We start from the raw sequence: 14641 nt of genomic DNA, 5'->3' as shown, positions 1-14641 counted from the left end.
AACATACAGGGTGATCAAAGAAACTCACTACGTGATCGCATGGCATGAGAAGGGAATTAATAAACATGTAAACAAAATACAAACAGTAATACTAACGTGTGGGTGCGGAATCCAACATGTTCAACACAAAGGAAAGTTTATAAAACACAGAACCTTAACCTAACTCTGCCCAGAACACTTTTGTAAGCCGATAACAAGGTGTGCGGTCCGTCGTTGGGTCCAGTCCAGTTTGTTGGAGTCAAGGAGCGTGGATGGGCCGTGGTGTGGATCACAAGTGGATCAAGTGCTGTGTCCCTGATACCAACCCAGGATTTAAGCCGGTCAATTAAAAAGTTGTGATCTATAGCAGTTGCTACGACCCGGCCCGTTATGGAGAGCAGTAACAAGAGATTGGGCATCAGAAATGAGGTGGAAAGGGACAACTGGACTGGTTTTAGGGTAAAGTCAGGCATTTAATTAACTAAGGAGGGTGCACATGCACAAGAAAACACAACAGAAGGAGGCTGTACAGGTGCTGACAAATAACTAAAACACAAAGTAACATCAACCACTATTTTGTTCTTGAAAAAAGGAACACCAAATAACTAAAGGAGGTCAGCACCCATAAGCTTTACAAACACAAAAAAACCACAAAACAAACAAGCAGCTATCCTGCAAAAGAAACTCAACAAAAGGAGGAGAGACCATCAAGGTACTCTATCAACTGGTTAAACGTACAAAGATTTAAAGGCCACATAGCCCGGAAGCTCCAATTAACGCTGCGTTTGTGTGTGTATCTGCGTCATTACCTCGTTTATGAAACCCTAAAGTTTCAGAACAAACAGTTCAGCCACTGCTGAGAAAATAGTGTTGCATTGTTGTTCTGGGCTCTGCCAAGCGGATCTGCACTTCCCGAAGCTGATGATGTCATCAGAAATCCTCACCACTCCTCTCACCACCGTAGCTCCTCCTGGTGCAGGCACTACTCCGGGCACATCCGGTTGCGTAAATTCAACCGCAGAAGAAGAACTACTCTCGTTGTAGCTGCTGAGCATATCGGTTGAGAACATGTCTTCGAAAAAAAGATCAGTTTGCTCTGTTCTGGGTTGTAGTAAACAAGGAAAGACGCTCCACAAGCTCCCCACCAACGAGCAAACAAAAGCTCAGTGGATATTGTTCATTTTTGATGGGAATGCCCCTGCTACATTTCCCAAAATTCTCCATGTATGTGGCAACCACTTCACAGAGGATTGTTACACAAACTTCGCGCAATACAAAGCAGGGCACAGCACCACACTTCGCCTCAAAGAAGGAGCAGTGCCTACAATACATGCTGGATTACCTGCAGCACAAGTAAGTATTTCAAACAGTAATACTTTCTTTGTGTGCTCGTTCTGCCGTTTAGCATTAGCGATAGCCGGCTACTTGCTAAGCTACACGCGTTCGCTCGTGTTTCAATTGTGTGTATGTGTCTCTCCTATGCCGGTAAACACGGCTGTATTGTGGGTGACTATCCGGGGAGCACGTAGGTATGGAGGCTAATCACTATATGAGTTTTTCGGGAACCCTACACCGATAAACACGGCTGTATTTTGGGTGACTATCCGGGGAGCACAGAGCTAAGCAGGCTAAACGCTGTAGAAGTTTGGGACCGTGTTCGCTCGTTTCAATTGCGTGTATGTGTCTCTCCATGCCGGTAAACAGGGCTGTATTGTGGGTGACTATCCGGGGAGCAAAAAAGAGCTAAGCAGGCTAATCGCTGTAGAAGTTTGGGACCGTGTTCGCTCGTTCCAGTTGCGTGTATGTGTCTCTCCATGCCGGTAAATAAGGCTATATTGTGGGTGACTATCCGGGGAGCACAGAGCTAAGCAGCTAAACGCTGTAGAAGTTTGGGACCGTGTTCGCTCGTTTCAATTGCGTGTATGTGTCTCTCCATGCCGGTAAACAGGGCTTTATTGTGGGTGACTATCCGGGGAGCAAAAAAGAGCTAAGCAGGCTAATCGCTGTAGAAGTTTGGGACCGTGTTCGCTCGTTCCAGTTGCGTGTATGTGTCTCTCCATGCCGGTAAATAAGGCTATATTGTGGGTGACTATCCGGGGAGCAAAGAGCTAAGCAGACTAATCGCTGTAGAAGTTTGGGACCGTGTTCGCTCGTTTCAATTGCGTGCATGTGTCTCTCTCACTTGTAAACACAACGTTATTCATGCGGTGTAGGAAACGTGTGTTTATGTTAAAGTAGGGAAAAAGTTATAGTCAAATTGGGGCAGATTCAGGAAAGGTAATGAAGTAGAAAGCCAGTCTTTTTAGCATGATCTGTATTATTGTTTTAACCTTTACTATTTTCCATACCAGGATCGTTTTATCCACACGGGCACACAAACAGAAGCTCCAAGTGTGAGAACATGTGCCACTCAACTGTCAATTGGGACCTTGAAAACACACGTGCACAGCCAGAGTAAGTAGAATTGAAATTTCATAAGAACCAAATTAGTAAAGACCATGAAATGTTCACACATTGTATCTACTCCATAGGGACCCAGACACCAGTGTTGTCACATGAGACTGCTGGCACACAAACCACACTGCCTGAGTACATGTTTTCATCCACACCTATAAAGGGGCCAGGGTTTGGACCACAAAAAAGAGCACGTGTTGAGTCAGAGGAGGAAGAGGGATTCACCTCACCAGAGTCACAAGTCGACCCAAATGACTCAACCTTTACTCCTGGCGGATCCCTAACAACACACGATTCAACAATGTCGTAAGTACTGTACAAGTTCACTAGGCTTGTCACTTCAGATCAAAGAAGTGAGGCTAAATGCTTTTTGTCTTGTTACATTTGTAGGACTGAAAGTGCTGTATACATGGATAAAAAATACATTGTATTTGAGTCCTGCCTGAGGGAGCTTTTTGACACATGTCCAGTGTGCAAGAGAAAATGCGAAGTGCAGCAGCAACAGAAGGGCACGTATGTTGCATTTCATCAAACGTGTCCAAAATGCAACTACTCCAGGAAGTGGCAAAGTCAGCCCATGATGAATAACACCCCAGTTGGCAATGTACAGTTATCTGCTGCTACATATTTCACTGGTGCATCCTTCATCCAGCTGGAAAAGGTAATACTATTAATGTTTTTGTCAAAATCATATGACACTTTCAACCAATAGACAATTACTAAACACTGTTTGTATTATTGTTATGTTAGCTATGCCGCGCCTTGCAGCTCCAGATTACTCATTATGACACCTTCCGGAAACATGCAAGGAAATACCTGGAACCTGCAATCGTCCACAAGTGGAAGAGTGACCAGCAGGTCCTTTTCTCCACATTGAAACCGGGGGGGAAAGTTCAAGTTGCAGGAGACATGCGTGCAGATTCACCAGGTAATGAAAAAAATCAGACCACCATCAAAATCATAAATACCAATTGTAAACATAAAAAAATCAATCACTAGTTTTTTTTCAAGAAATGAATTCATATTGTTCTGTTTACTTCAGGGCACTCTGTCTCATTGATCGGAATCTTTATATTTACATAGGTTGTACCTTGCATCCATGCATCACAACGAAAATTCCAGCCGTGAGCAGGCAACAACCGCTTTAGGCCAAGCTGTCTACAGAGTGTCGTATCCGAAGGCCAAGAAGGGAGAACCCACCGCGAAGCCGGTCAAAACAGACCCCACGTACAGTAAGTCACTAAAAAATTTTATTTACATTGAATAAAGCGTTATACAAAAACAGACAAATACTGACATTTCTTTTGGCTTTTTTTCCCTTTCTTATTAACTTAAATTAACACCTAACACAGCAAATAACACATTTAAATTGAAATAGGTGAAAATGTAATGACACAGTAAAGAAATTACTGTCTGAATGTAATGTCATGGTTCTCTGTTACATTTTAAAGACTATGTGGCTGAATTGACGAGGCTGGTGTTCGAGGAGGTGATGGAGGACCCAGAGTCTTTCGCAGAGGACATGAGGAAGATCGCCATCCCAGAGACCCTGTCAGCCCAGTATGACAGGCCCTTAAAGGAGGAAGTCATTGCCTCACACGTGACCCGCTTCAGTCAAGGGGTGGGCGGAAGCCAACATATTGTCCAGCCAGATCAGGAAACTCCTGGCGTATCCGGCACACAACACACGACGGGATGACAACTCGTACACGTCGTCCCAAATATCCCCAGCACCAGCTGACAAAGCTGCGGTATGCTAAATGCCGGTAGCGACTGAAAAGTAGATAGAAATGTAAAAAAAATTAAATGCTGCTCTTGCACTGAGCACATTTTGTGTAAAAAGTATTTATTAAACATTTCAAAGACACAATTCTTTTATCACTTATGTGTGTTATGATTTAAACATGCCTCTTATTTGTATGTTACATACATACTCGTGTATTGTTCTTCCCCGCAAAGGCCCATAGTCTGCCCGGTAGATGTTGTTCATGTTCTGCAGTGTGTATGGGTTCAAACAGTTAGGCTCCAGGCCTGGATGGTAGGTCATGCATGTTGGTGTGTCCGGAAGCTCATTCATTCTTCGGATAACCTAAAAAGGGGCAGAACAATACTGTTACAGTAATGGCATAGAGTGATTAGGTGAAAATAGCTGGATCACTCAAAAGTGATGGATTATTACTGTAAAAAGGTAAGTACAATCATAGTTACAAACAGGATTAGAGAAAATGGAGCTACATTGTAGTGCACTGGTCTAATTACAGGATTGAAAATAGTCAAATTTGTACTACATTGCTTTAAAAAAATCTAAACTAACATTTACTAATCCATTTTTTTACAACACTAATTTAGTTATTGTTTATGGGCAAAATAATACCTTAAGTGTTTCTTTACAGCAGACGTTCTGCCCTTCTGTGGGCATCGTCATGCAGTTCCCACAAGTGCACCTTCCAGAGATACAGTATTGTGTATGAAAAGTACAGTAACACATTTCATAGATTCAAGAGTTCTATTCATCAGTTACTCATATTACGTACAGGGGAACAAAACTACTTTCATTACAGTCCCACCATATATCTACACAAAATGTTAAAATTAGCGTTTCACCAAACAGTAAGTGATAAATTCTAAATAGAAAACAAAAAGACATGTACAGGTACTGCTGAAGCTTATACTGAGAGAAAATGGTGGGGGGAGGGGCGGGTTATCAAGCCTCAACCAGTGTCTCCCTCATACTGTATTGGAAATATACACAGAGAAAACATATTACCATTCTGAGGCGTCCTGCAGCAGTCTTTGTTGTGGAGGTGTTTCACTTGCGACAGTATCTTCTGTCTCTGGGTCAGACTCCGGGTCAAATGTGTAAGGGATTACGGCGCGGGGTCGTGACACAGCCATTTAACAATGTTTTGATAATGACGAGCAGAGCATCCATCGTGCCAGAGGGGGAGCTGCGTATCTGAGAACTGACGTGCTAAATACGTCACTTCCAGGTACCTAGCCAATCACAGGACAGTGGGAAAGCTCTCGTTGGCTGGCCAATCACAACACAGTCCACGTTCTGGGGGTGTGGTTTTGGTCTGAAACAGCGCGGCTGACGAGAGCGTCAGTGAGGAGATATTTTGATCGGCTCGTTTGCAGCGATTAGAAGGTTTTTAATCATGAAAACAAGTTAATATATGTAAGTAGACCTCCATAACTAACATATATGTGAGATACAAGCATTCGATGTCACCTTTAACACACTGGCTAAAACAACTCATATAGTTTCCAGTAGAGTTGTTCCGATTCCGATACCAGTATCGGAAAAGCCTCCGATACTGCCGAAAATTCTGGTATCGGTATCGGCGAGTACTGGAGTCCAGGCACCGATCCGATACCACGTAATTTACTGGTTAGCTCCGTTAGCGCTGATACAGTTCTTCTTCGCTGCTCTTAAAATAGTTGCGCTGTGCTGCCATCGGCAGCTGCCGTTTTAGGGGGGCGAAGAAGAATTGATCAACCTGGGACACGTTAAATCAGAAAAAGGAGCTAAGTTGGCGCATCATGTCGGCGGTTTGGCAATATTTTACAGTTGAGGCTCCCACAAGTAAGACAGCAACATGCAACATCTGTAAAGACTCAATTTCGAGGGGTGGCACGAGTGTCGCAAGTTTTAACACCAGCAATTTGATTAAACACTTGAAGACGCGTCACGCTAAAGAGCATGAAGAGTTTAACGCTACTAAAGCTAAGGGGGGAAAGAGGGACAAACTGCAGCAGCAAACTCTGGAAGGTGCCTTCAAGCGTTTTGATAAATTCCCCAAAGACAGCCAAAAAGCGACGAAAATAACAGACACAATTTTGGAGTTTATTGTCCTGGATGACCAACCCCTGTCTGTCGTCGAAAATGTGGGATTTCGCCGCTTAATGGAGCATTTGGAGCCAAGGAACTGTTTGCCAGGTCGTAAATATATCTCCGAAACTGCTCTACCCAAATTATACGAGACAGTTAGGGAACATATTTCGTGTATGCTGAAAGACGTGGATGCAATCAGCTTTACCACGGACATTTGGACCTCCGACGTGAGCCCAATGTCTTTACTAAGTTTAACGTCACACTGGGTGGACAGAGAGACAGCATTTACCCCTCGAAGTGCGGTGCTGCACGCTAACGAGTTCCGAGGGTCACATACTGGCACATTAATTGCCGAAGCAATTGAGGGGATGCTAGTGAAGTGGAAAATTCCCAAGTCCAACGTCCATGTTGTTTTGCGCGACAACGCTAGCAACATGAAGAAAGCCATGGACGAGATGGATGTACCAAGTTTGGGATGCTTCGCCCACACTCTCCAGCTTGTGGTGCATGAAGGGCTACTGTCACAGAGAAGTGTGAGTGATGCACTGGCGAATGGTAGGAAGATAGTCGCCCATTTCAAACACTCGCCACTGGCTACTTCACGCCTGGAGGATATTCAAAAAGATCTCCAAATGCCCACCAAACGTCTGCACCAAGACGTAGCAACAAGGTGGAACAGTACCTATTATATGGTCGAGAGTTTACTGGAGCAGAAGCGGTCAATTTCAGCATATGGAGCTGACCACGACCTGCCAGTTACCCTTACGGCTAACCAGTGGGCTTTACTGGAGAAAACAATCACTGTTCTTGTACCATTCGAAGAACTGACCAGACAGATTAGCTCCTCCACCTCTTCTGCAGCTGAAGTCATTCCCTCAGTCACAGTGCTGAAACGCCTGCTTGCTCGGGAGAACCAGGGGGACACAGGGATAAAAACTATGAAAACAACCCTTCTTGAGGCTGTCCAGAAAAGATTCAAGACCATCGAGAATGAGCCCTTGTATGCAGTTGCCACTCTTTTAGACCCAAGATTCAAAGACAGGTATGTCTAATATTTTTATTAAATGTCTATATTATAAGCAAAATTATGAAATGGTGTTTGGATGACTAGACATTGCATTACTGATTACTATTGCATTAATATGTTACCACTAAAAGCAACTATGGAGGAAGTGGTTTATTTATTTTACACAATTATACATTTATTAATTATTTTTCATTGTTGTTTCAGATACTTCACAAGTGCAGACAGCATCAAACATGCCAAGGATGCTCTGACCCAAGAGGTGGAAAAGATGGAGGTGTTACAGAGCAGGACCACACCTGAGGGAGCAGAGAGAGTGCCAGAAAACCCCCATAAAGCCCCCCGTATGGAAGCACAGCCGGACAGCAGCAGCAGCAGAAAGAGCAGCTTGAAAGGCCTGTTTGAGGAAATCCTGCAGGAGCATGATGAGGAACGTGGGGCAAGCAGCACAAGCACGCAAGTTCAAATACAGACATATTTGACAGAGCAAACGGTCCCACGCTCAGACAGCCCATTCCATTACTGGGGAGTCAACGCAATTCGGTTTCCCACCCTGGCTGCCACTGCTGCAAAGTTTCTCTGTGCTCCTTGTACCAGTGTTGACAGTGAGAGACTGTTCAGTGCAGCGTCCAACATTGTTGACGCAAGAAGGAACAGGCTAGGAGGAGAGAGGGCAGAAATGCTTATCTTCTTGAAGAAGAATCTGCCTTTGCATTTGAAATTATGAGCAATACTAAATTGCTAGAAATGCTACTGCAATGTGTAGCCTACTTGTTTTAAAGTATTTTTTGTTTACTGTGTAGCTGCTGCTCTTTTGATTTGTGTTTTTTATGTTTACTTTATAGGTTGGTGTTGCACTATTGTTAAATACTGCACTATTTAAAGATTTAAATTATTATTTTATTACATAATGCTGCACTTTAATTTGTTTTTTTTAATTATTCCTGTATTTATTGAAGTTGCCGTTGCACTACTGTTTTTTATACTGTTCTATTCAAAAATAAATATAAAAAAGATGGCTTCCATTTGCTATATTCATTCATGTTTTACAAAGGGTTTAACCTGAGCAAGGCCTTACCACAATGATAATCATATCACAGTATCACACGCAGGTATAGTATAATTTTTTTTTTCTTAACACGCTGGTATCGGTATCGGTACTCGGTATCGTCCGATACCGGCAGCACGAGTATCGGAATCGGTATCGGGAGGGAAAAAATGGTATCGGAACATCTCTAGTTTCCAGCCAGGCAAACTAAACAAACACTCAATTTCAATAAGCTTTAACACAACGGAATGTCACAGTCTGTAACCACCAGCGAGGCGAACTGATAACTGTCTCACAGCCGCCATGAACTGAGGCCACACAAGCTATTTATGTTGCAACTGGGGTTGATTGCAGAGTCTCGATTGGTAGATTCAGTAGACCCACAGCCACACCAATCACAGCCGCAGGTGGACAGGATGCAGGAAGTACACCGCCTCTGCTTCAGCCGGACCAATCCTCATCAGGGAATCGCACAGCTTGCTTTGCATGCCTGGCAGAATCACTCATGGGAACACACAATGAACATATACTAATCGGCAGCCAGCAGCGGCCGTAACACAGTGGTGAGTAGGCTACAGGATAGAAAAAATAATAATAATCCCGCTAATCTCCGATTAGCTGCAGACAGCACTCCTGCAACCAAGTTGTAACACAGGACATTGTTTTAATTAGTTTAGCGGCAACAGTGTCTTTGTTGTGACCATGAACAAAGAAAACGAGTGTCGTCTGCATACATAAAGCATTCAGCTTCAGGACAAACAGTGAGCAAATCATTAATATAAAGACTAAATAAAAGGGGGCCTAATATTGACCCATGAGGGACTCCAGAAGTTAGCCTAAGAGAGTCAGATCTGCAGTTTAAGTGATGGACAATCTGCTGTGCCGCCCATTTTTCTGCGATTTTGGAAATGGCCGGAAGAATGCTTATTGGGCGGTAGTTATGCAGAGAAGTTGAGTCACCGGAAGACAGGGGTAACAATAGCAGATTTCCAGGCCTTTGGAAAGTGACCCAATGAAATTGAAAGATTAATGATTGAGGAAATAGGAGTGATGAGAGCTGAACCTAGATCTTTGAGCATGTTCGGGTCCATTCCAAAAACATCCTTTGCTTTAGATGGTTTGAGTGATCGAATTAAATCTATAACTTTAGTCTCAGTAATATTTGTAATGGTAAAGGACTGCGTTGCAGACAATGCAGGGTATACCCTCCTTTGTTTTACTGTAAACTTATCAACTTATTTACTTATTTCTGACACAGACTCAATGAAGTAGTTGTTGAAAGCATCAGCCATCACTTGAGGTTCTGTCAAGATATTTCCGTTTAATTGAATTTGCATTTGTTTTGTTTTTTTATCACCCAATAGTTTTTAAATATAATTCCAGTTTATTTTAGAATTCCCCCTCGCACTATTCAAGGCAGTAATGAAAAAGTCAGCTTTAGTTTTTCTTATTTCTTTCATTACCCTATTTCTCAACTAAATAAATTGGTGTCTGTTATATCCTAATATCAAAGAGTGATCCCGTTCTTTCATAAGTTTCAGAATAAATGTATTTAACCAGGGAAGGCCATTCATTCTAGCTTCTAATTTAATTATCCGTGTAAATTGTATAATGATTTGTTGTATTTTGTTGGCCATATTAGAACAATCCATATCTAAATGTTTGCCAGTGAGCAATTCATCCCAGTTTACTTCTTTGACTGAATCTTGGAAGTTTTGTTGTTCGTGTTTTGGTATCCTATAAAGTTCAGTAGCGACCAATGGTTTGAAGCGCTTTTTATTTAATTTTCTTGTGACCATTATAAGATTGTGATCAGACATTCCTGTAAGCATATTGTATGACTTCAAGATCCTTTCTGGCCTATTAGTAAAAGTTAAATCAATCTGGGTGCTGGTGGAGTTTGGAATTCTTGTAGGGCTATTAATTACCTGAGTCATATCCATATCATTCATAACCTTTTAAAATTTTTTCCTAACTTTGTTACTTCCCAATTAACATTTAAGTTACCCATTATTATCGCCTCTTTTGCAAGATTGAGTTGTTTCAATAAAATTTCCAACTTGTCAAAAAAATCCACGTTTGAAGAAGGAGGCCTATAAATAACTACAAGAATAAAAGACATTTGCTGTGAAACAGTTAGTCCAAAAAATTCTAATCCATTCTCATCTGTGACATGTATCTCATTACAATAAAAAGTGTCCTTGGCATAAATCATAACACCTCCTCCCTTAGAATCCTGTCTGTCTTTTCTGAAAATTTTATAACCAGGTACAAATAGTATTGCTGAAGGCGAAGATTCACAAAGCCATGTCTCAGATAGGCAAAGGAAGTCAATATTAGAGTCAGTGAGATGGTGATGGACCTGATCACTTTTTGTTAGAATACTTTGTATATTTAAGTGTGCACAAAGAATGCCTTTTGGTTTATGTGTTGAATCCCATATTAGTTTAGAGTTATTAACGGTTTGAAACACCCTGAATTTCCGGTGTTTTAATATTGCGGGATTTGGCAGCCTCCTGTTTCTTTTATTGGCAATGTTTGCATGTGGCTTTACACTGCTAGCTTCCACATTAGCCAAAAGACCTCCACCTACCGTTGGCCCAGTTAACAGAGGTTAACAAACAAATAAATCATCCTCATGAAGACTTTTTGGTCAGACTGCCGGCCACTGACTGGCCAGAGTCCCGTCACAGGCAGAGACTTCCCACACAGAAATCAAGCCGAACAGCGCCAAGCTGTAGATCACTTAAAACTACTTAACAATCCTAAAAATGTGTGTTAATCTCCAACAACTACCAGGGAAACTTCTATATTTAAAGTGGAGTGGTGTATTTAGGGACATCGCCGCTGATCGTGCGCTGCATCACAGACCACTGCAGCTATAGTCTGTGGAGTAGGAGGCTGTACTCTCCAGTTGGGAGGAAACTACTTTTTATAAAACATTTGATAAAAAGGGAAGTTTAGAAATTGGTCTAAAATTATTAAAATCGGTGGGGTCTATGTTGGCTTTCGTTCAAAGAGGTTGGACCGCAGCATACTTAAAAACAGAGGGCTGATTGCCAGCGGCAAGCGGCAAGCTGCCTTAACTGCCGCTGTATGTCACTGTACAGCGGCAGTTTATTCAGCTCGCCGCACGCCGCTGGCGATCAGTGGTGCGGTTCCTAAGTGTTTTTAACTGATTTACAGTTCGGGCACAGTTCGGCTAGATCCTTATGTAGGACGTCTCTTCCTGTGACGGCACTCTCGCTGTTTTCTGCGCACGCTGCCATGTTGATATTGTCAGAGAACTAGTGGAGGGAGGGGGAGAGAAATGGAGCTGAGCGAGTGAGCGCTGTAAAGAGGACAAATCAGAAACCCCCTGGAAGAAGTGGGTGTGTGTTTGCCTGTGTCTCATTTGGATATAAAGGGACCATGCACGAAAAACCGAGCGTTCTGAAAGGGGCGGGTTTAGCAGGGTTATTGAACTGCTATGATGCTTCATCCTTATGGTATTTTGACCAAGGCATGTCACTGACATGTTCATTAGGACACCAGGGAACAATTTTAATGGGGGAAATAGGGTATAATATGTCCACTTTAAATAAAACTCTGGGGTTTGAACGGGTCTCTAACGTCAGGTCGGAAAAATAGGAGTTTTTTACTTCTTTTACTACATGTTGTTTGTTTTTTCATTGAGTCTTTCCATATTTCCTTAAAAACATGAATGCCGGTCCAATTTCTTTCATTTTTTCTACATTCTCGTTTAAGCAACCAACATCTTGGAGCTTCGATGTTGGTTAAAAACTATGATCTATCCTTTCAAACACAGGAGGCAGCCTGGTAAAGTAACCCAAGGCATTACAGTTTCATTTCCAAAATGTTTCCCAAACTAAACCTTTTCTATGTGAATAGCCAGCAGGGAACTCCTCTGCTTGTGTTTTTGTAGAGGCAATTGTGTTTGTGGGCCAAATATTAGAAACACTGATACCAAACCCCTGGTGTATGTTAACTTTGGCAGCTGCCAAAGCATTGTGGGGACGCTTTCCCTAACATTACTGTGCTTTTACTGTCCACCACCCACCATCTCCTCAGGTCGTGGGGTTCCCTGTTGCCACTTCTTGCTGAGCTGAGGAGAGAGAACACAGGGAAGACATTGTGATGCATTTCAGGGTGAAAACTTATCCTGAGTGCCTCAAGAGGTTTATAGAGAAAACACATAAAAGTGAAGAGGCATATTCCACTCACTGAACTTTGCTTCATCGACTCTCAGTGGCTTAGTGGTTAGCACTGTTGCCTCACAGCAAGAAGATGCTTGGTTTGATTCCTGGTCTGGGACATTCTGTGTGGAGTTTGCATGTTCTCCCCATGTCTGTGTGGCTTTCCTCTGGGATATCCAGTTTCCTCCCACTATCAAAACATGTATGACTGGTAGATACATTTGGTCAGGTTGGTCCATTGTTGCCAACCTAGTTCGCAGTGGCTCTGATGAATCCTCCATCTGACCTCGTAATTTCATGTGTATAATGACAATAACGATCCTTTCCTTTCATACCTTACAGCACTGCTTCTCAGGCTACAAGAAGCCATCAGTAAACTGGATAGAAAAATTCTTCCTTTCCCCAGGGCTTCACACCCTGTGATCTCTCAACTTGGGAAACAGTAAATATTCAAACTACTGTGGAAAGTGGACCAGGGCAAGGCTTCTTTGGCTGGCCTCTGTGCACCACAGGATGAATCCTGGCTGGATTGGAACATGAGCTAAGAGCAGAAAAGGAGGAGAGACAGAGTCAGCAAATAAGCTGCACATATTTTGTAAATAAGTGTTACGGTCTGGTGTGTGCTTTAATTATGCTTGGTGTACTTGTCTTCTCCTTTTTTTTCCTGTTTCCTGTGTTTACCTGCAGTGTTGGAGAGTGGTGGAGGAGGAGGAGCCAACCACTTCTCACAAGGGCAGCGAGGCACACCTGGTATCAATCCTCACCTGATTCACCTCCCCATAAAACCAGCTCTGACTTCACTCCTGTGCCAGATAATTCCGTCGAATCGGTAGAGCAAGTGAAATCCTCCTGTGGAACTACTCGTGTGATATTTTTCGTGATCAAGTTGAGCATTAACCCTAACCTCACCTTTTTCTATGTTTGTACTCCAGCTCTGCACCTCGCTGCCCTTCGTGTTTTGTTTTTCCTGTGGACCTGCCACCAGCCGCCTGCAGCAGCGGACACCTTTTGTTGAATTTTATACTGGACAACTTATTGTTAAATAAACTGTCGACCATATACAGCCTCTTGCATTTGGGTCCTCCTCTGTTCTCCAGGCCCCAACAATAAGTCTCTTTTGACATGTGTGCATGCTTATGAAGTATCACAGATACCAAGATTATTCCAGTACATATGTGGCATTCATTCTTCTTTTCTTATTGTTAGTCATTGTTTTCCTTAGTAAATGCTGATTAAAAACATCTCAAGAAATGACAATATCTCCCATATTCATGGATTAAAGATTCAAGATATGTATTGTCATACTGGTTATACAAGTGTAGCCTTTGTTAAAAAAATGTGGGCATAGAATAATGAACTAATTAGGTTATGAGAAGAAGCCCACTAAACTTAACAAAACTGAGTTGGTAAAGAAATGCATGTAACTGAAATACATACATTTGGTTATAATGGGGTAAAATGTAAATAAGTGCATTCATAAATAAATTATAGTTACAGATAGGTTTAAGGTATAAAGTGATGTTTTTGAAAAAGAAAAAAGGGAAATATGCCTTTAATCTTAGCTATAGTGTTTCATTGGTTACCTGAGGTGTAAATCATAATCTCCTGCAGTAATTGGTTGCAGAAACGGAGGCGACCAGTAGAGGGCGGGGTTGGATAAGGAGAAGGACGAGAGAGACTAAAAAGAGATGAGAACATGGCTGATCTTGAAGCCACATAGTGAAGTGGTAACAAAGCTGTTAATTGTTGAAGAGTTTTGAGAAACAAAAAAAGTTTATTTACTTTCCTCATTTTACAGAGTTGTCTTTGGGTCAGTTATTTCAAAGGAAAGTATATAGTACATGTGACAGTATGTCAAAAGCTAAGCGGTAATATGGTAGTGTAAGTGTTGCAGGGGTGTGACGTCAGAGTGAGGCGACGTTGCTTTTGTGGTGGTTGAAGAGTGCACGGCACTGAGAAGTTAAAAAAAAGTGTGTTCAGCTCCAACGAGTAATACGTTCCTAAGTTTTTGTCAGCAGAAAAGAGTGACTTCAGAAGCCCTTTATACTTCAGAACGCTACATTGGTGGCAGCGGTGTTTGAAGTGATTCCTGGCTTTTGGAGCAG

The 14641-nt window shown here is 42.4% G+C and overlaps 3 protein-coding genes across 5 annotated transcripts; 2 read left to right on the top strand and 1 right to left on the bottom strand.

Moving 5' to 3' along the window:
* The first annotated feature begins 982 nt into the window (after nucleotides 1–982).
* LOC122783450 lies at nucleotides 983–4208 on the top strand. Of its 2 annotated transcripts, none has more exons than XM_044048257.1 (7): nucleotides 983–1332; nucleotides 2331–2433; nucleotides 2511–2739; nucleotides 2824–3094; nucleotides 3184–3361; nucleotides 3517–3665; nucleotides 3885–4208. In XM_044048257.1, exons 1-6 carry the CDS (start codon nucleotides 1048–1050, stop codon nucleotides 3579–3581), a joined length of 1131 nt encoding a protein of 376 aa, XP_043904192.1. In that variant the 5' UTR covers nucleotides 983–1047; the 3' UTR covers nucleotides 3582–3665; nucleotides 3885–4208. The 2 variants fall into 2 exon arrangements, with proteins under 2 accessions (XP_043904192.1, XP_043904193.1); XM_044048258.1 differs by having other exon boundaries at nucleotides 3476–3665.
* LOC122783453 (P2X purinoceptor 7-like) lies at nucleotides 4044–5461 on the bottom strand. Of its 2 annotated transcripts, none has more exons than XM_044048260.1 (4): nucleotides 5201–5461; nucleotides 4808–4877; nucleotides 4368–4522; nucleotides 4044–4206 (listed from the first exon to the last, which is right to left on the bottom strand). In XM_044048260.1, the coding sequence occupies exons 1-4, from the start codon at nucleotides 5326–5328 to the stop codon at nucleotides 4044–4046; spliced, it is 516 nt and encodes a 171-aa protein (XP_043904195.1). In that variant the 5' UTR covers nucleotides 5329–5461. The 2 variants fall into 2 exon arrangements, with proteins under 2 accessions (XP_043904195.1, XP_043904196.1); XM_044048261.1 differs by having other exon boundaries at nucleotides 4087–4206; nucleotides 4364–4522.
* Nucleotides 5462–7163: 1702 nt separating this feature from the next.
* On the top strand, nucleotides 7164–8110 carry LOC122783451 (zinc finger BED domain-containing protein 4-like). The gene is made up of 2 exons (XM_044048259.1): nucleotides 7164–7310; nucleotides 7500–8110. The coding sequence occupies exons 1-2, from the start codon at nucleotides 7207–7209 to the stop codon at nucleotides 8017–8019; spliced, it is 624 nt and encodes a 207-aa protein (XP_043904194.1). The 5' UTR covers nucleotides 7164–7206; the 3' UTR covers nucleotides 8020–8110.
* Nucleotides 8111–14641: the final 6531 nt, after the last annotated feature.

This window comes from Solea senegalensis, linkage group LG16, assembly GCF_019176455.1.
Source record: "Solea senegalensis isolate Sse05_10M linkage group LG16, IFAPA_SoseM_1, whole genome shotgun sequence".
NCBI classification, from domain to species: domain Eukaryota; kingdom Metazoa; phylum Chordata; class Actinopteri; order Pleuronectiformes; family Soleidae; genus Solea; species Solea senegalensis.
The sequence above is the reverse complement of the archived record's forward strand: the minus strand, read 5'-3'. Positions and strand labels throughout refer to the sequence as shown.